This window comes from Triticum urartu, chromosome 1, assembly GCF_003073215.2.
Source record: "Triticum urartu cultivar G1812 chromosome 1, Tu2.1, whole genome shotgun sequence".
Taxonomy (NCBI): domain Eukaryota; kingdom Viridiplantae; phylum Streptophyta; class Magnoliopsida; order Poales; family Poaceae; genus Triticum; species Triticum urartu.
Window position 1 is genome coordinate 528,677,451 of NC_053022.1, and position 20,659 is coordinate 528,698,109.

Here is a 20,659-nt window from a genome sequence, read left to right on the forward strand (position 1 = left end):
AAAAATAAAAAGATCTCTACTCTCTAGCATGGCATAACTGATGGCACTCATCTAAATGCCGCATTTTTGTATCAGAAGAAGATTAAACTAAGAAATCGCAGGTGAAGCTGAACTACCAATTCTGAGAAATTAAAAGGAAACATCAGCTGTGAGCAGTAATGGAAAGTAGAGCAGCAGATGATGGTACTCACTGGAGATAGGGCAGTGACATGTTCCTCAGCGACGCTGGGTTCTTCTTGACAAACTCCTCCCATTCCTTGGGGTCTATCCTGCCATCACCATCCGAGTCTGCTTGACTGAACGTCTGGCAGTCCAAAAGGAGCAGAACAGCACAGAACATGTTAAGAAGGAAAACGGGAAAATACCTCCCATACATGGAGGGAAGTATCAATGTTGTTGATTACATACATTATGGACAATCTCCTCGACGGCGCTATCGGAGAGACATAGGTCGGACTCATCAAGAAGCGCCACCACCATCTCCCGGAGCTGTGCAGGCAATGTGTTGATTATATAATTTTTTAGAATTCAGAAATAACGCGTCGACATTACAATAAAGTGCGCCATGTGCTAGGTTGGATGCGGAAATGATTTAGTACTTGCCTCTTCTTTCTCGATGTAGCCTGTCCCCCTCAGATCGTACAGCTTGAATGCAACTGCAGGGAGGACGATGATGGAGACAAACGAAAGATTTTTGATTGGTTTCATAGGGAGGAGAGGACAAGAAGATGAATGGACGGCAAACTAGGAGCGAACAATGGACAGGAGCGTACACGCGGTCTTTTCAGATTCAGGCGCTTTGGGGTGGAAGATGCTGAGCGAGCGCACGAACTCGCCGAACTCGATCACGCCGTTGCGCTTGAGATCGAAGAGGTCGAACACCCTGTCCGCGAACAGGTTCGCCCCTCTGCTGGTCCTGAACAGAGCCAGCCGGAACTCCTCCTGACATGAACGAAACAACCAGCCACAAGTTCAGAACCCAGGGGCGAGATCATCGGACAAGATGATCATGGAGCTCGTGAGATGGATGTAAGGAGAAGCTGAGCTTCTTGTAGAGCTCGTACCTTGTGGATGAGGCCGTCCTTGAAGATGGAGAAGCTGAGCTTCTTGTAGAGCTCGTACAGCGCCTCCACCTCGTTCACCGTGACTGCACGCAAAGTTCAGTTGAGTCGGTTGCAGAGGAAAGGCAGAGGCAAACTTCTGGAGCTGGGAATGGGGGTGCTCACGCACAGGAGGTCTCGGCGGCGAGGACGGCGGGCTCCTCGTACCCTTGGGCGCGCTGCTCACGCTTCCGTGGCGACGGCGACGACGAGAACGCGCAGCCCATCTGTGGATCCTTCCTACGCCGGCCGGCCGGCGCCGCGGGGGGCTCTGCGCGCTTCTCTGCAGGCAGGGCAGGCGTTGACCTTCAACCGAAAGCCCAGCAAGAAGGAAGGGGAGCACCATCGACCAAACCGAAACACACAATCTGACCTGAGAGGCTGAGACCACCTCGCCGGCGGGGCCTTCCGCGGCTCCGCACAGCTGGCTCTGCTCCGGTGACGCTCGGCACGGGCGGAGAAATCTCCGGCCGGGGCCTCGAGGACGGACGGACGGACGCGGCTGTCTCCTCTTTCCGCTGCCGGGTCTGCGTCAGTCCGGTCTGTCCCCTCGCTGGACTCCTCCTCCTCCTCGGGCTCGGGGGCGGGCGTGATTTAACGAGGCGGGGCGGGAGGTCAAACGGTGGCACTATTTCCCGCTGCCGCGCGACAGCGACTGCGAGGCCGCGAGGCCGAGCGCGTGGACCGCCGGGTGGGGGCTTCGTACGCCGTCGCTGTCCCCCCAGATTTCGCCGCCAGTCACGCCCTATCCTCTCTCCGGCGAAGATTCGGCCGCCGTCACTGGGGCAACCAGTTCCGGCCGTTGAATTCTGCGTCCTCTGCCAATAAACTACCGAGTACTGAGCAGCCGCCCAAATTGCATCACCGCCGTCAGCTCGCACGCGAACGCGGAAGCGTCCCGCCGGACTTTTTCTTTCTACTACTATCTGCTACTGCTCCAGATGGTTTGATTCCCGTTGTTTTTCACATCGACACCTGCGCGCGCGCGCACGCTCCCGTCGCGTAGGCTGCGCGCGGCGCGGCACGCGGCGGAGCACGGCAGCGTGAGCGCCGGCGGCGGCGTCACGTACGTCAGGCGCTTTTCTTTGCCGGTTAGAAAAATGGGGTTCGCTTCCCCGCGCGTGGGATGGGCCGGTGGACGTGGCGATCGGGGACGGGCGTCTGGCCAGGTGCACGGTACACGGAGTACCAGGACTCGTGTAGCGCTGACCATGCCCAGAATAATGCACTATTTTTTGTCAGTGAAGTGATAATTCACTATATTAACAGGCTGGTACAGCCGGGACCGCACGGTAACTCGTTATATGCATGTTTTGTACTCCCTCCGTTTTTATTTACTCTGCATATTAAGATTGACTGAAGTCAAATTTCACAAAGTTTGATCAAGTTTATAGAAAAAATATAGACATTTATGATAATAAATCTATACGACGTGAAAGTACATTTAATAATAAATCTAATGTTGTTGATTTGTTATTGTATATCTTAATATTTTTGTATATAAACTTGATCAAAGTTTGTAAAGCTTAACTTTGACCAAAGCTAATATGTGAATTAAATAAAAACGGAGAGAGTATAAGATTGCTTCGCATTCTTGTTCTTGTTATTGGCATCACATTTTTTTATAGAGCTTTCATTATGGACCACATATGGTTATATGTAAATGCATTTTAGAATGCTTAGAGCATCTTCAACGGGCGGGCTAAACAAGCACCGCGTCACAAATTTAGCCAATTTAGTGCGCGCAATCCGGCGGATGGCTCCAGCGGGCACGCAATAACCGCGCGCGCGGTATAAGAAGTTGGGCGCGCGGTCAGAATCGCTATCTCGCGTGGTGTATTTGGGGCGCCCGCTTCCGCGCGCGGCACAGTCGAGCGCGGCACAGTCGAGCGCTCGCGCTGCACTTTGTCTTCTCCGCCTCCTACGCCCCGCGCGCGCCGGCGCCGGCAAACTGCACCCATGGACGCGCGCGTCGGCACCCAGCTCACCCCATCCTATAGCCGCGACCCCTCCACCGCCGCCGCCGCCGCCGCCGCGCCGCAAACCCTAGCCCAGGTGGTGTTGGCCTCGCCTCCGCCGGAGCTCCTCCGACCATCGGCCTCGCGCGCGGCCTCTTCATGCCGCCGTGGATGACCTCGGCGGCGGGTGGCGTCGCGCCGGCGCCGGCCCGAGCCGCCGCCCCCTCCTCATCAAAGCTTCCCAATGCGGCGCGGCCAAAGAAGGGCAAGATATCGGCGAAGAAAAACAAGGCGGCGGACGGCTCCGGCACCTACAAGGCGGCGAACTTGGTTGGATGAACTTGTGGGCATGAACTTTTCTTCATCAACTTGTTTGTGTGAAATTTTATATGTCATGTTCATTGCATTTTGAATGTTTCAACTTCATTTCGTGTTCAAAATGTGACATATATGCAATGCTGCGGCGAGTCGCGCGCTGCATTTTTTGCGCACTGCTGGAGCCAGCGCGCGCGCTGCATTTTAGCGCGGCTGCTGGAGCCAGCGCTGCGCGCCGCGTCAAAACAGTTTCTTGCGCGCGGCGCGTTCGGCGTCTGTTGAAGATGCTCTTCGTATATTAGTCTATAGTAAAATATCTATAAAGACTTGTATTTATGAATGGAGAGAGTACACCGTACGGTTGTTCTTTTTCTGGTTGCCGGCACCACATTTGTGAAAGACGACTGCTAGGCGTCAGAATCCTGGGTAAGGATCATTCACCTAGACAGACGTCCGATTTGTCGCTAGGCTTGAGTAGAGCCGCTCGGTTCCCCCTCAATCACCGTCTTTATCCTCATCTTTTCTAACACCACATGTAACACATCCTCAAGCGAGCAGCGTCGGATGGGCTCGCACAGCCCGCATGTAGCAGTAGTACCGCTGGTCGGCTCGCCACACCCACCGGACCCCGTAGCAACCCCTCACAACAGTCATCTTCCGCTTGCCACAACCACCACCTCAAAACAGTCATCTCCACGCAGCAACTATTAGCCGCATTGCAGCTTCCCGTCATCTGCGAGAACCATGGGTCATAGCACGACACACGTTGTGTTGCGGCTCTGCCGCCGGTGAGACCCACGAGCCGCGGCAGCACTCACACGTTTTAGTGCAGCTCCTCCGCCGATGAGATTAGTGGGTCGTAACATCACACTCAATGCATCGCAACTCTGTTGCGGGCGAGTAGCACCATGGATGTTGTGTTGCAGCTCCCCGCCACCATTGAGATCCGGGGTCCCAACACCACGCAGGTTGCATTGCAGCTCTGTCGTCGCAACACCTGAGATGGCGCCCTCCATGCATCTAGATGGCACCTACGTTATGGCTGCTCGGACATCCGCAAACCTCCCCATATTTGATTCTAGTTTATGAAAATTCGAATATGTGGACTGGTCCGTGGACGTTTGATGCATCGCATTGGATGACAAAAAATGTCTGGGCCGCGTTGTCCAAACATTTTGACGCACAACCTTGGAGATGCCCTTACACGATAAGAATCTTACATGTTTCGTAGTGAGATTTATAATGGAAATGTCAAACGGTGACCGAGCTCCATGGAGGTCTTAACTTGAAAACTTCAAAATTCAAACATTTCAAATTCAAAAAATTCTGAAAAGAATTACAGATATACCTAGCAACATAGTGTACGTGTACGTAATTTTTCAATTTGAAATATGTTAAAATGAGAGCTACACAAAAAACCTAATATGGGGATTTTTAGCATATGTAATGTGCAACATCAATGTCCATGATTTTTTTTGTGCAGCTCGCAATTCAAGGTATTTTATTCTGAAATTTTGCACACATACACATTACATCCTCATATATATACCTCCTTCGTTTCAAAATAGATGACTCAACTTTGTACTAACTTTGGTTCAGAATTTCTGAAACGAGAATTTTGAATTTTAAAATTATGAAAATTAAGGCCTTCATGTAGGTCGGTCTTCAAAATGCCCTACTTCTACTTGTATTATAATTTGTTTGTATAAATGTATGTGCAGATGGGTCCCTTGGCGGGTTTGGCCTGAATATGTGTCACCCATGTCCAGTGTAATAGATTTTTTTTCCTTCCACCTATGGGTTGTTTCTGTTGTACTCGTACAGTTGACGGCAGGTCGGCAGCGCAGAAGTCAAACGTCTCACAGTGCTCCGGATTTTGACGTTTTTGGGCTTGGCGAACGGCGATCGCGGGCTGAGCGGACTGCGGCCTCCGGAGAGGGAGACGTACAGGTGCATATCGTCTCTGTTCTGTGTTGAGCAAAAGCCTCGGCTCGTCCGTGCGTCCACGCCACAAACCGGATGAACCAGCGACGGTACGTGCGTCCACCACGGCAGCCTGGTTGTAGCCAAAAGGAGAGGAAAACAAGGCGATCTTCTCCCCGCTTTTGGCCGGTAGCCCCGACGCCGACGGCGAGCTCAACAGAAAGAAAGAGCAACGGCACGGGGTCCCTGTCTGTCATGACGAGATATTATTGCTTGGCAAGCTGCTTCAGTTAAACGTGTATTGTATGTTATCCTGCTGCGACTCAATTAATCAGTATTCTTTTTATGTAATCATTTTGTTGTTGTCCTGCTTACGCTAAATCAAGCACCCCGGACGGCGTGACCATGCCACACCGGCGTTTGTGAGCCGGTCCAAAGCGTCCGCGCTCCGTTGAGCGCACAGAGACCGAGTCACCCGTGCCGACCCTGAAACCTTTTTTTTTCGATGGTAAAAGAGTTTTATTCCATAAACATAGGGTTACAATCAAGTGGCAAGAGCTCCTCCACACACGAGGTCCCCGTCCACGCCATACAGCAGTAGTACTCTCTGTACGCCTATACGTAGCCAAACGATCTGCTACCCTATTCTGCTCTCGTTTAATTTTCGATGGAATAAACTCTCTCTCACCCATGAGATGACGAATCTCAGCTACTAAGTGACCATAAGCCGAGTGGGAAAGGCTCTCCCCTGTCATAAGAGGAGTCGGATTGGACGATGATGGGAAGATCACAATGCTGAATTGATAGTGCCATTCCTTGCATTATTGCATGTAGCTCCGCCTCCACCGCATCATTGCAGTTGAAGATACATCGATATGCGGCAAAAATTACCGTGCCTTCGTATGATCTTAGTATCATGCCAGTAGCTGCAGACCCATCCGATGAAGAAAACAATCTGTCGACCGAAAGTGCAGCTTGGCCTTCTGCCGGTCGCGGCCATGGCAGCCGCGGCGTCTCACCACGCGGCCGGACCGGATCCTCGTTGTGAACCACCATCTTCCCCTTGATAATCTCCTCTGTCGAGTGCTTCCTCACCAACTGTAGTGAGTGCATGTAACTCTGGAGGTACTCAGCCGTCGCCGCCGGAGTCGGAACATCTTTACCATGCGCCATGTCCGACCGCAACGACTAGATTCGCCAAATTAACATGATAGTACAATCCCGCATTTCATCAGAGCAATTCATCAGAATATTCAGGAGCCATTCCTTTCCGATGTCTCGAAGCAGTTGATGATCAGGAAGGTTCCAAACTGACCGCATTTGCGTCCACACTGCTCGAGCATAATCACAGGTGACCAGCGCATGGAAACTGGTCTCCTTTTCTGTACCACAGAGCGGGCAAGTATCTCGAGTTGAGATATGCATATGTTTCTTACAGTAGTTCGTTGCTAAAGCCCCTGGCACGGCCTTCCGCGCCATTATTCTCATTTTGAGTGGAACCCGCGCATCCCATACGCGTCTCCATATGGTTCTGTGGCCACTCGGGTTACTGCTAGATGAGCCTGCAGCGTGTTCCACATGGCTCTCGGCTGCCAAATGATATGCACTCTTGACCGTGAACACTCCACTCTTTTCTGGAAACCATGCCAGGAAGTCCTGACCTTGCCTTGGCGACGTTCTGATCTTCACTATCTCCCGGACGTCCATATCCCAGAAATATTTCTGTAGCAATTCCATATTCCATGCACCTGATTCCTCAAGGAAGTCCGCTACCCAATTATATCTGCAATTTCCTTTCGGAGTGATTGGCTTGAAATCATCTCTCCTCGGGATCCATGGACCCCTCCACGTTCTGATTAGCGAGCCATCGCCCACACGCCATGTTAGCCCTTTCTTCAAAAGCTCGAGACCGTACATGATTCCCTTCCATACAGCCGACGAACCAGAGGGAAAGGCTGTATCAAGAAGATTCCCATTGGGAAAATATTTAGCTCGTAGCACCTGAGCACATAAACTATCAGGACTTTCAAGCAACCTCCAGGCTTGTTTTGCAAGAAGCGCCTGGTTAAACGCCCTCATATCTCTAAAACCCATGCCTCCCATATCCTTGGGCAAGATCATTTTCTCCCAGCTGAGCCAGGCCATTTTCCTCTTTCCATTCTCTACTCCCCACCAATACTGTCTCATCATACGTGTTAAGTCATCACACACCGAGGCCGGTAGCCGAAATACACTCATAACATATGTAGGTATTGCTTGCGCTACAGCCTTGATCAAGATTTCTTTGTTGCCCGTTGAGACATATTGTTCACTCCAATCAATTAATCTTTTCCTCAACCTTTCCTGTAGTGATTCAAACTGTCCCTTGTGCACTCTTCCTTCCGGCACAAGAAGACCGAGGTACTTAGGTTCAAACACTTGATGTTTAAATTCCAGGATACTTTTGACATCATCAACCACCACAGGAGAGCAATTGTCTGAGAAAAGGATGGAACACTTCTCCGGGTTAATGAGTTGACCCGTAGCTGAGGTATAAGTGTTCAACAGCCCCTTGACAATGAGCGCCTGATGGCCCAAAGCCTCAAATAGCAGCATAGTATCATCCGCAAAAAGAAGGTGGGAAATAACCGGTGCCCCACCACAAATTGTCACCCCCTTTAAGGCACCTTCAGCCACTGACTTTGACAATAAAGCAGAAAGAGCATCAGCAACAAAGAGAAACAAAAACGGTGATAAAGGGTCACCTTGCCTTAGTCCTCTTGTAGGGAACAAACTCTCCAGCAATTGTCCATTGAATTTGACAGAGTATTTGACTGATCTGACACACACCATAATCCACGATATCCACTGTTTAGCGAATCCCCATTTGCGTAGTGCACTTTCCAAAAAATCCCAATCGACCTGATCATATGCCTTTGACAGATCAAGCTTGTAAGCACACGCCGCCGACCTGTTTTGTTTTAGTGACTGAATGTGATGAATGCATTCGAATGCAATTATAGAGTTATCAAATATGAGTCTACCGGGGACAAAGGCACTCTGATTCTCCGATATTAACTCCGACAGCATTGGCCTTAGCCTATTCACCAAACATTTTGAAACGATCTTATGAATGACATTGCATAGGCTTATCGGTTTAAAGTCCTTAAGTTCCTCGGGGAAGGGAATTTTCGGAATAAGAACAATAGCCGTATCATTGACACCATCTGGCATTGCACCTGACCTAAAGAACTCCAGCATAGTAGCTGTAATTTCAGCTTTCAACACTGCCCAATTCCGTTGAAAAAATCTCGCCGGCAGACCATCCGTCCCTGGTGCTTTAAGGGGACCGATCTGAAATAACGCATCGGACACCTCCTTCTCTGAGAACGGAGCACAAAGTATATCATTCATCCCTTGGGTTACTTTCGATGCAATACTCTCCAAAACGACCTCCGACATCAAGGTTGGGTCCTTTGTATACACCTCCTTGAAATACGACGTAGCCATTCGCTGCATATCCATCGGAACCGGACACCACGTACCATCCGCACGCCGTAAACGTTGGATATAGTTCCGCCTAGCCCTCCACACGGCGCGACGATGGAGGTACGCCGTATTTCGTTCTCCCTCTTTCAACCATGTTATCCGAGATCTCTGAAGCCAAAGCATTTCCTCCCTATAGAGGAGTTCATCTAGTTGATGCATCTTCTGTTTTATCAGGTTTCTGTCAGCGTCGCGGAGCTACAGGTCCGCCAACTCCACGCGCAGCTTTTCCAGATCAGATATGACATGCCCAAAGTTCTCTTTGCTCCAAGATCGCAACTTGTTCATCATCTCTTTTAGTGCGTCATGGACCACACCAAGGTTCCCTGAAGGCCGGCTCCGCTCCCAACGTTCTGCCACAACCGAGGAGAGGCCCGGATGTCTCTCCCACATGATCTCATATCAAGATGCCGACCTAGTTCTTGGTGGTGATGAAGATAAGCGAACCAGTACCGGCGCATGATCCGAACAGGAAGTAGCAAGATGAATCACCTGCGTGAGGGGGAACAAGTCCCTCCATGCCTCGTCTGCACAAGCCCTGTCAAGACGGACCCGTACGTTTCTATCTCCAAACTGGCCATTATCGTATGCATTGTTGAGAAAATCGTTAACTGGTAACTGCTCGGTTGGCTGGCGAGTAAGGGATTAATAGGCTAATCGGCAAGTTAATCGGCCATTTAATTAATTAATCGAACGATTTATCGGTTAGTCGGCTACTCGGTGACCCTACGAATAAGGATTAATCCGCAAGTTAACTTGTTAAATGAACGAATTCTTGAACAGGGATCGTATGTGAACGGAACTCCACTAAAACCAAGATCCCATAATTCACATGCTAACAGGCAGTCACGAAACACTTGCATTTGACTTTCAGACCGCTGTGACTGAGAAAGTGCTCATGTTGCCACATAGCTTCATTAAAATCTCCACACACTAACCATGGTTCAACAGAAACTGCCCTAAGATCAGATAGAGCACTCCACATACGATGCCGATTCTCCACTCTCGGCTCGCCATACACAAAGGTTGTCCTTCAAGATTTATCGTTCGCAGCATCCACTATCCGCACGTCTATATACCGTGCACATGCATCCAGGACTGTAACTTGCAAACTCTCATCCCAGTAAAGGGCAAGGCCTCCACTAAGACCCTGACTTGACACTCCCGCAAAACCTTTCATCTGTAGTCTCCACTTAAGTCGCTCCATTTTATTTGAGGCTTGTCTAGTTTCAGAAAGGAAGATGAGCCCCGGGGAATTGGCTTTAGAGAGGGCCAAAACCTCGCGAACTGTCCGGCGGTCCCCCCCGGCAGTTCCAACATAACAGACTCATTGTGCCAGGCGGTCCTCCCTCAAGGAGGCCGCCGATTTTTCGCCCGTTGCACCGTCTGAACTAGTTTTTGCTCGCTTGCTTCCACTACTACTGCTAGGTGAATTGGTTCCATCATCCTCTCCCTTACCAAGGGTAAGCGCAGGAAAATCCTCCTTTGCTCTCTAGGTGCCAAGCACCTCTTCAGGGTTCACTCCATCCATAGCTAACCTTTTCCTGGCCGCCGGATCCACCTGCATGGAAGTACGACCAGTCTTTGAGGGGCTTGTAGATGTGTCCAGAATATCGGGATCAACCGCCCCCATGCCAGCCTTAGTCTGCTGGGGTGTAGCATCATACTGCCTTGCCCCTCCTCGCACCGGGTTTTCCTCCTGACGTTGTCTATTAGGGCCATCAGCATACAACCACACCCCGTATTTCTTATCCTTTTCCTCATAAATGCCATTGCCACATTCTTTGTACTCATGGCCAATCAAGCCACAGACGTTGTAAAATCTGGCCAATTTCTCATAACGCACCAGGAACACTTGCCTTTCATGGCCTCGAACAATGCTAACAAATTTTGTGAGAGGCTGGCTAATGTCATGGCGTATTCTTATCCTGATATAATCCCCTCTAGTATTTCCGTTCAGCCTCATCTCCAAGATCTTAACCGAGTTCCGAAGTAGATGTTGCACAATCTTCTCCTTGCAAAAACCTTCAGGAAGTTTGTGAATTTGAAGCCAGATTGGCATGAAGGTCATAGGTACCTCCTCTGCCTTTGTGAAACCATCATATGGGCACATCAACACGAGCATATTCCAAAACAGCCATGGTCCTTGATCAAGCATGCGCTCCCAGTCACCAAGACAGGAGGCTTGAACGACGAACAGATTCGGTCCAACCGGTCGAAACCTAACCGGCTGGGCTGCGTTCCACGCCGCGCGCATCTCCCTGTAGAAAGCAGTTTGGCTGAAAGACTTGTCCGTGTGAACCCTAGCTAGGGCAAGCCACCTGACGCTTTCGTTGATTTCAGGATCATCCTCATCGATAACAAGATCATCGAATTCCTCTTCTTCCAAGTTAAGTTGTTCCAGGAAATCTCCTAGATCCGACTTCATAGTGGCGCTACCCCCGCCGCTCGTTCCCGACTGGGCATCCGCCGCCGATGCCATCGCGATCGGATCGTGGGACAAGACAGGCCCAAGCCCTACGACGGGAGAGGTTTTGTAGATGCAACGGACTCGCTGGCGTTTGATTGCCAGGGAGGACGAGTTTGTGTTGGATAGGGACTCGCCGGCGATTAGATCGCTAGGAGGAGAGAAAACCCTAGCCGCAACCCTGAAACCTAAACATGAACCCTAAACCCTAACCCCTTTTTAGCTCTCATTAATAAAGGTGACAAGACCTCCTACGTGACGCCTGTAGGTGGCAAATGGGAGCTGCTATCGCAAATTCAAAAAAGGCCGTGACAAAAAAAAGATGAATTCAAATAATATTTTTTAATTCAAAAAATATCAAAATTTTAAGAAATGTTCATGAATTTTAACGTTTTGCACAAATTCAAGAAATGTTCATGAATTTAAAAAATATTTGCCAATTTTAAAAGTGTATGTAAATTATCAAATATTCACCATCTTAGTTTTTCATAAATTTACAAAAGTATTGATGAATTTGCAAAAATGAAAAGAAAAAGAAGAAAGCAAAATGAAAAGAAAACCGAACTGAAGAACAAACCTAAAAACTACAAAAATTAAGAACTGGTCAAGAAAACCAGAAAAGCCAGATGAGAAACACACACACACACAAAAATCAAATAAAAAAAACCATTTGAAATCTTCCCAGAACCGGAGGTGGAAGCTTCCCGGTCAGGTGAGGGGGCGCTTCCCCACTAACGGGCAGCCCACTAGAGGCGGTGCGTGGGCGACGCGTGTGATACGTAGCGATGGACGAAGTCACTAATTGAGGAGTACTCGTTGCAAAGATCACTCTAACTTCTCAGACTGCGCCACTAGCAAAGATTACTCTAACTTCTCAGACTGCGACAAGTGACGCACATGCAGCGCGCCACTTGTTGCAACCTATGAGTTTTCCTTTTTTTTCATAGATTTGTTTATTTAAAACATTTTATCTCTTAAACCATGCGCTCAAATCTTAAACCGTTTTCACCATTGGATTTTCCGCATCGAGATCTTCAAAACTAGATTTTTTTTTTGCATCGATTCAAAACTAGATCTCATATTGATAAGTTTAGACGAACTTTTTTTTCACGAAAAAACCAAATGAAAAAACCGAATCGGGAGCACGGGTTTTTTTCCTTTCCGAGAAAGGCACGCCCGTTCCTCTCACGAAATTACAACCGTGCCTCTCGCGGAAGGACAAAAAACGTGTTTTTCTCCGTTTCCGAGGAGGCACGGCCGCGACTCTCGCGGAAGCACAACCATGCCTCTCGCGGAAGCAAAACCATGACTCACGCGAAAGAACAAAAAATAGAAAACGTGTTTTTTCGTTTTCGAGAGGCACGGCCGTGATTCTCGCGAAAGCGCAACCATGCCTATCGCGCAAGCAAAACCGTGACTCACGTGAAAAAAAAATAGAACACGTGTTTTTTTCGTTTTCGAGAGGCATGACCATGACTCTCGCGAAAGCGGAACAGTGTCTCTCGCGAAAAAAAATAACAGAAAAAGTATTTTTTCCGTTTCCGAGAGGCACGGCCGTGACTCGCGCGAAAGCACAACCGTGCCTGCCGCGGAAGCAAAACTGTGACTCTCGCGAAAAAAATAGTAAACACGTTTTTTTTTGTTTCCGAAAGGCACGGCCGTGACTCTCGCTAAAGCACAAATGTGTCTCTCGCGAAAGCAAAACCGTAACTCTCGCGAAAGAAAAAAAAACAGAAAATATTTTTTTTCGTTTCCGAGAGGCGCATCCGTGACTCTCGCGAAAGCAAACCCGTGCCTCCCGCGGAAGCAAAATCGTGACTCTCACGAAAGAAAATACGTTTTTTCGCGCCAATTATTTTTAGTTTTTTATCGAAAAGTTAAGGAAGACCGGTAAAAAACCAAAACGTCAAAAAAACCCGAAAAACCATTTAAAAAGCTGAAAACGCGTGCAGAAAAATAAAAAATAAAATCCGGAGGAAGCGTCCAGAACGCGACACATGGAGAATGGCTGAGAGCGCGCCAAGTGGCACTGATAGTTGCGAGGCTCCCGAATAAGCGCTCGTTAATTAGTTGCTCTCCGTGATGGAAGGAACTCTCGTTTGAAGGATTTTTCCCCTACCGTAGCTACTAGGTCGACCCAGTTCGTTGGTTTTTTTTCGCCCGCAGGCTCAGGAGATGACACTCGCTCGCTCGCTGTAAGTTTTGTCGGTTTTTTCTTCTTATGTCTGTCTATTGGTTGGACCGGTCCGTTTTAATTGATAGTTTTTCTTTCCTTTTTTGTGTTTCTCTTCGCCGTTTCCTTTGGTATTTTACGGTTTTTTTCATTCTTTCTATCTTCATTTTTCTTTGTTTTCTTCCTGGATTTCTTCACTTCTTTCTCGGTTTTCACCGTTTACATTCTTTTACATCTGTTTTTCTTTGTTTTTTCTTCCCGTTTTCATTGGTTGCTTTGTTTTCCTTTCTTTCCCTGCTGATTTCCACTCAATTGCATTGCTTTTCTTTGGATTTACACATTTTTTTTCGGTTTTTATTGTTTCTTTCTTAGTTTTCTTTGTTTCTATCTTAGATTTCTCCCTTTTTCTTTGTTTATTTGTCGAGTTACAATGACTTTTTTCTTTCTCTTGTTGTCTAGAGCTGGATTTTTTTAACACATGTCTACTTACTTCATCAGGCAATATACATTTTTCGTGTACACATGAGTCATTTTTTAAAAACATGTTGAACAGTTTTAATACACAATGTACATTTTTCTTGTCATATATAGTATTATGACTTTTTTTGTACATGGTCTATATTTTTTAAATAAACATTGAACAATTTTAGTGACATTAAACATTTATGTAGACTTTTGGGGATGAGAGCGACTACACTACATAATTGGAATTTGCCTTCACATAAATAGTTTTTTACTTTCTATAATGATTTTAAAAAATAACAGACATTTTAAGAAACACATGAATATTTATTTAAAATGCACTTTCGTTTTTTAATGTCATTAAACATATTTTTACCTAGGCAGTCTTTTGTTTACAATGTATAAACATTTTCCATGCCCATGTTGATTTTTTCTAAATACATGATTAACATCTTATATAGAGATATATTTTGATGTCAACTTCTTCCAAACATATTCCACATTTTACGTATACACCAGGACATTCTTTATATGCATGTTTAACATTTTTGAAAACTTATATATTTTTTGATGTCTGCCCTTTCCCATACATATTGTAAGTTTTTTTGTATACATCAGAAATATTTTTCATATACATGTCTAAATTTTTTCAACTAAATGATTAACAAATTTCAAACATATTTTTTGATGTCTACTATTTTTTCATACACATTTTACATTTTTTTGTATACATCGGGAACATTTTTCATATACATGTTTGGTATTTTTGAAATACAAATTAACATTTCCCAATATATTTATTGATGTTTATCTTTTCATACGCATTATACAATCATCATACACATTGCAAACATATTTCTGTAAGCATTACTAAGATTGTTCACATACGTGATTAACATTTTTAAGTTTATATTTAAACTGATTTTTATAACCAATGTAATTAGTATATTTCAAAATACAAGAATAAATAAATCAAAAAATGAAACTTAAAATGTAAACAAATGGATGAAAAAAGGAGCGCTGAAGGCCTATGGTCCAAAATGGACCAGCCCATTTTGTGGCTGCTTGAAGTGAGATGTACCTATTGTCTCGCGTGAAGCGAGACATAATCGCACCCGTGATACTCATCGCAGCAGGAGATACATAATTGATTGTTGGACATTTTAAACTGATCTAAATAAAAACCTTTTTTGAGAAATACTTATAAATGAATAAATAAAGTGTGCATTAGAAAAAAAACACTGCATACAAAAAATATTTCGTCATATACGACAAAAATATTAATTGTGTATTTGAAAAATGTTCACCGTATATTAGGAAAAATGTTCATCATGTATTACAAAAATTATAAAAGGCAGAAAAAAATAAAATTGTAAAGGAGAAAAAAACTAAACAGAAAAAGCACACAAGTTTTCTTTACTGAAAAAACCCAAGATCCACCGAACGAACAAAAAAATGCTAGGGAATAAATGACACCGAATGTCTCAGTGTGACCGATCCACGCCAAGGTTAGAGCCGCTACCACGCCACCGGCAGTTGTCCACACCCAACCGCGAACGCATGCTTCCAAGCCATGCGCGAGGTCAGTGTCGCCGCCCGTCCAAGTCGTCCTGTGCCGGATAGCCAAGAGCGAAGGAGAGGAACACCAGTCGCCGACCACCACGAGGGGCTTTGCCCTGGGGGTGGAGGAGAGAGGGGGGCAATGGCGCCGTGTGTGGTCTGCGGGGGATGACATAGGGGGCAGTTTTTTCTCCGGGTCAGGTTATGGCACAAAGAGAACTACTTCACAGCCGACCCTCCAAGTCACCATAAAAGAAACAAGGGCCTGTCTAGGCACATCTGACTCAATCGAAGTAGAAAAAAAAAACAAAAGAAATGCTTACACGAATCTTAGCGTAAAATCAAGACATAAACCATAATAATAACCGAGCGAATATAGTTTGAAGTACATCACGCAAGCCGCTCAACAAACCAGAAATTTTCCTCCTAAGAAGACCTAGAAAATTTCCCTCTCATCAATCCTGCCTAGTGCGCGGACATCGATCCAGCGACGAACGGCCCGCCGCCGTCCATGTGCTCGAAGAAGTCGATCATGTCCCCGTCCTCCATCTCGAGGTCCGCCGGGGTCTTGTCGCCGCGCAACCGCACGCCCTCGAAGAGGAAGACGCCGGTGCCGTAGGTCACGTCGGGCACCTTGCGGTACCACGCGTCCAGGAGGACCTGGAGCTTGTCCGCCCTGCTCATGGTGTGGCGGAGCACCTTCTCCTGGCTGACCACCTTGATCGTCACCATCAGGGGCTTCACCGCCGCCTTGGAGTCCCTCCCGCTGCAGGGCGGCGGCATGGCTTCCGCCGTGTGATTTTTGCGTGAGATCCGTGGAGTTCGGTTGCGTCGAACGGATGCCACGAGGTGGCCTGGCTTTATAAAAGTTCGCTTTGATTTGCTTCCTAACAACCGTTTCCTAATCTCAACTCCGACCAATGCGCCCAAGGGAAATCCCTTATTTGTGGGAAATAAAGTGGTTTGTTTCCAACAAATAAATGTAGTGGCAAACCCATTAGTTTCCCTGGCTAGCAGTGGCCTGCATGCAACGATCGACTAGGCAAAGTGCCTATCCTAAATATAAGCTTTTCTTTTGCATGGTAAATATAAGCTATTTTAGAGATTCTAAGGGCATGTATCATGGTTCTATCTTAAGAGTGTCACGTAAGATAAATGATGAGGTAGAGGAGAGAGAAATCATAAGAGAAGGCTTGTCTTATCTTATTTAAGAGAAGACAAGAGATGATCTCTTCGCACAATTTGTCTCACTATGTTTTTAGGAACAACTAATTATTGAAGATAAGGCTAAGAGATGACCCATTGTAGACATGTTTTTTTGTCATCTCTAATTTACATGCAAAACTTAAGATAAGACTATTTTATCAACCATTGTACATGCCCTAATACGGACTACGTAGGGAATAAAATGAGTGAAATACGTCTATATACATCCGTATGTACTTTGTATTGAAATCTCTAAAAGGTCTTATATTTAGGAATAGAGGGTGTACACAACACTGCCTTGCTGACTACTAAACAACCAGAATCAAAGATAGTATATACATAGAGAAGTGTCCGACTTTTAGCGCGCTCGTATACCAAAACATAGTCCTTTTGAGGCGTTGTCTCCTGGAAAACGGGGATATTGTCTCATCGAGTATCCGATCTGACCTTTGCCTTTTGCATCAGAAGGCTTTCTATTTCCCGGCAAAACTCAAATCAGACCAAAGTCTCGACTATGAATTGAGAAGTGGTGACACCATCCATGCAATTATGTACAGCCAACATTATCCCAAGAAAGCACCTATATGTTTTCCCCCAATGATGGTACAAAATGACTCCATTTTGAAGCAGTCAGGCATGCTACAACGGCAACGTCAGATGGCACCGATGCAGCCCTGGCAGCAGAACCAGGCCACCAGGATGCCCAGGAACGCGCCGGCGAAGACCTGCGACGGGGTGTGCCCTAGCAGCTCCTTGAGCTTCCTTTCGCTGATGGGGTGGCCTTGGAACAGGTCCTCAACGATCTTATTGAGCACCTGCATCATCATCAGTCATAGAGCATACATTTCAGGTATGTAATAATAGGCAAACAACAGACGCTCATCGGTGGGAAAGATGTAACCACGATCTTTGAAGGATGGGAGGTGCCAACGCAATGCAAGTTAGTCACTATGCTTGTATGTATCCAAAACCAAATTGAGAGACTTAGAGCGTGTTTCGTTGATACCCTGCAGTGCCAATTCAGTGTCATGAACTCGGAATGCGATAACCTACTCAGGTACCCAGGCAGCAGGGTTGCTCAAAGTTTTCGTGGTTTAATTGAGTTAGTTTATAAAAAACTGACTGACCCGAGCCCTATGTTATTGCAAGGTGAAGTGTTGTGTATCAGCAGAGCAATGGAATGGCACTATGGCAAAAGTTCAAATTTGAGCTGCTAGCTAGTCACTACAGATTTATGGAACTGTAAGTTACGAACAGCGTGTCGTAGCAATTACGACCCCTGAACATAAACCAACAAGCAAACTTATAAACTTGTGACCTGATCCATTATGGGTGCTAAAGTCTAAAGAACAGCATGTTTAGTCTTGTACACCAAAAGAGACGAGCCATGCATGAAACCTTTCAGAATTCGAGTCAAGGCATCAAACAACTGACTGACTTCTGCAATTTGGCTAACTTGACAGGATGTCCAATCCGAGCCCCTGAGACTGATCTTATCTAGCTATATATAAATAGATATGCAGTGCAATTGCACCGTAGTTAGTAAAAAAAAACTACAACCACATGTATACAGCCAGCATAGTTTCACAAAGATGGCAAATCATGGTCCGCATTCTGAATCCAGTTTCAAACTTTCAATTGTACTACACATATGAACAATCAGTTCTCATTTTTCAAAGGAGGGTGGTTAGACCTGTCTCACAATGAAAACACACAAGCAATCCGAATAAAATGAAAACTAGTCCTGGTTGTTACCCCACCAAACAATGGGATGAGAACTTGCTCAAATCTTAAGTACATTCAGAAAAATTTGATCACACTAAATCAACTAAAGCAGAGTAACAAGAACAAGAGTACAAGCCCAGTAACAGATTAGTGTCAATCTAGATCCTCAAAGGCTCAAACTGTGCACGCATTCACGCAATGTAACAACTGGTAGAACCCCCAAAAATCCTAGTGAATCTAGCATGAAACGGCATGTAGCACCATTATGGACTGAACATTTGACAGTTTGAAACTCATGGATGGCATGGATGCAGAAGAGTGAGCTGAGCTCAAACTCATCCATCAATCGACAGAACTGGAAAACATTCTACTCCCCAAACAACAATGAGCTCAAATTCATCCATCCTCTGAACTCTGCTTCACTTTATACAGTGAGCTCTGCTCATCTAACACCAGTACACAACATTTGCCAGAATAAAACATACCGTGCAACTAGATACTTAGATCACAGAATTGATAGAAGCAAGCAGCATGAGCTCACCTCGGCCTGCATCCCGGCGTGGCGCCGGACGCCGGTGGCGTCGTACATGACGATGAGGCTGAAGCCGAGGCAGACGGGGAAGAGCGCGTCGCCGACGCCGTGGCAGAGCGCGACGGAGGCGGTGAGCGCGGTGCAGAGCGCAGAGTGCGAGGAGGGCATGCCCCCGGAGCTGCACAGCGTCCGCAGGCTCCACCGCCGCTCCACCACGGAGGTGAGCAGGGCCTTGGCGGCCTGCGCCACCGCGAACGCCACCATCCCCGACACGAACGTCGGGTTCGCCGCCAGCGCCAGCAGGTACGGGCTCTCCCGCGCCTTGGTCACCGCCGCCGCCGTCGTGCTCATCAGCAGCGTCCCTATCCCCGCCCCGCCTCCGCCCGCCGCGGCCAGGCCGGGCAGCTCCCCCCGCGTGCGCCCTCCCCTCAGCGCGGCGGCCAGGATCCGGGAGAGCGACGGCGGCGAGGACGAGGGCGACGGCGCGGCGGCATCGGCGGGCGCGGAGGCTAGCGTCTGGAGACAACGGCGGCGGCCGTGGCGGTGGCGGCGCGGGGGATTCGGCGGCCTGGAGACGTGGTCGAGGAGGCTGGGGAAGGCGCTAGAGAAGCGGCTGGAGCTGAGCACCTCCATGGCTGCTGCTCCGCATCGCCGCCGGAGGACCCCGCGAGTGAGCGCGAACGGAGGAGCTGGTGTGGCCGTGGCGATTGCGTGGGGGCTCGGCACTGACAGACACCTCACTGGACGGAAGTCCGAAATGCCCCTGAAGTTTCTGGAGTCTACGCGGCGCGCGGCGGCGGGCAGTCTGGGGATTTCCATGGAGCACGCCGGAGCTCCAGTCGTCCAGTGGGCATCTTACCGCGAAGATTCTGGGACGAGGTCGCCGTCTTGAAACCGGCGCAGCCAATCCGACAGAGCCGCGTGCACAATTGCCAGAGCAAGCCGGGTCGTGGGACCTCCTTGTCGGAGAAGGTCCCGCTTTGCAACGTGGGAGCTCGTGGATTTAGGGCTCCTTTGATTCAGAGGGTTTAGGAAGCGTAGAATAGAAAACGTATAGGAATATGATGCACTGTCCACTGAAATCCTACGTCGTGTAGTAAATTAGAGGATTTTTTCCATAAAGTCCAATCTCATGCTTGTTTTTCTGTTTAAATGAACTAAGAAGTTCCTATAGAATTGGTTCCTGAGAAATGCAATCCTATGAATCAAACAACATGTAAGTGTGAAAAGTGTAGGATGATAATATTGTTGTGTTGTTGTATTGATCTGACCCTTGTGAGAGTATATATAAAGATACAATGGAGGGATAGAGACTTGAAGTAGAGGACAAGTTAAACATATCCTATCTTTATCTCTTAACTCTATCTTAAATGTAAATATACTTCTAACATTCCCCCTTAGTCGTAGCGGGAGTGAAGCGGACGATTACGACTGAATTTAAAGACTTGTGCTCCTGTCGTCTTCTCCGTTGCGCCATCATCAACTGCGTCTCTGATGGGTTGGTACCTAGGGCGGTGACTGCGTCCCCTTCTGGTGCCTACCTTGTCTATCCTCTATTCCCTCCTGCAGTCACAGCGGGAGTGGCGTGGACGCTAGTGGCGACGCGGACGGTGTTGACTGGAGTTGTTGCTGATGAGTAGCTGTAGACGTAGCCATGTATGTCGATGTCGAGGTAACCGGTCATGGTGATGTAGCTGTGGTCGAGGTAGTCGT

The 20,659-nt window shown here is 47.5% G+C and overlaps 3 protein-coding genes across 3 annotated transcripts; all 3 read right to left on the reverse strand.

Moving 5' to 3' along the window:
* Window positions 1–6: 6 nt before the first annotated feature.
* Window positions 7–1,712, reverse strand: LOC125537667 (calcineurin B-like protein 4). Its single transcript, XM_048700986.1, has 7 exons — window positions 1,474–1,712; window positions 1,231–1,383; window positions 1,065–1,147; window positions 774–942; window positions 604–656; window positions 409–489; window positions 7–304 (listed from the first exon to the last, which is right to left on the reverse strand). The coding sequence occupies exons 2-7, from the start codon at window positions 1,325–1,327 to the stop codon at window positions 188–190; spliced, it is 600 nt and encodes a 199-aa protein (XP_048556943.1). The 5' UTR covers window positions 1,328–1,383; window positions 1,474–1,712; the 3' UTR covers window positions 7–187.
* A 14,039-nt stretch (window positions 1,713–15,751) lies between these two features.
* On the reverse strand, window positions 15,752–16,383 carry LOC125537675 (small ubiquitin-related modifier 2-like). The gene has a single exon (XM_048700995.1). It carries the CDS (start codon window positions 16,264–16,266, stop codon window positions 15,949–15,951), a length of 318 nt encoding a protein of 105 aa, XP_048556952.1. The 5' UTR covers window positions 16,267–16,383; the 3' UTR covers window positions 15,752–15,948.
* A 625-nt stretch (window positions 16,384–17,008) lies between these two features.
* LOC125525929 lies at window positions 17,009–19,780 on the reverse strand. The gene is made up of 2 exons (XM_048690935.1): window positions 18,956–19,780; window positions 17,009–17,504 (listed from the first exon to the last, which is right to left on the reverse strand). The coding sequence occupies exons 1-2, from the start codon at window positions 19,763–19,765 to the stop codon at window positions 17,343–17,345; spliced, it is 972 nt and encodes a 323-aa protein (XP_048546892.1). The 5' UTR covers window positions 19,766–19,780; the 3' UTR covers window positions 17,009–17,342.
* Window positions 19,781–20,659: the final 879 nt, after the last annotated feature.

Bases quoted from the DNA above. Each gene is read 5' to 3' on its own strand.
- LOC125537675 (XM_048700995.1), bottom strand. From the start codon at position 16,266: ATGCCGCCGCCCTGCAGCGGGAGGGACTCCAAGGCGGCGGTGAAGCCC.
- LOC125525929 (XM_048690935.1), bottom strand. From the start codon at position 19,765: ATGGAAATCCCCAGACTGCCCGCCGCCGCGCGCCGCGTAGACTCCAGA. The intron at 17,505-18,955 runs GTGAGCTCATGC...ATGATGATGCAG, and splicing joins ACGCCGGGATGCAGGCCGAG to GTGCTCAATAAGATCGTTGA.
- LOC125537667 (XM_048700986.1), bottom strand. From the start codon at position 1,327: ATGGGCTGCGCGTTCTCGTCGTCGCCGTCGCCACGGAAGCGTGAGCAG. The intron at 1,148-1,230 runs GTGCGTGAGCAC...CTTTGCGTGCAG, and splicing joins CCTCGCCGCCGAGACCTCCT to TCACGGTGAACGAGGTGGAG. The intron at 305-408 runs GTATGTAATCAA...TTGGACTGCCAG, and splicing joins TCGAGGAGATTGTCCATAAT to ACGTTCAGTCAAGCAGACTC.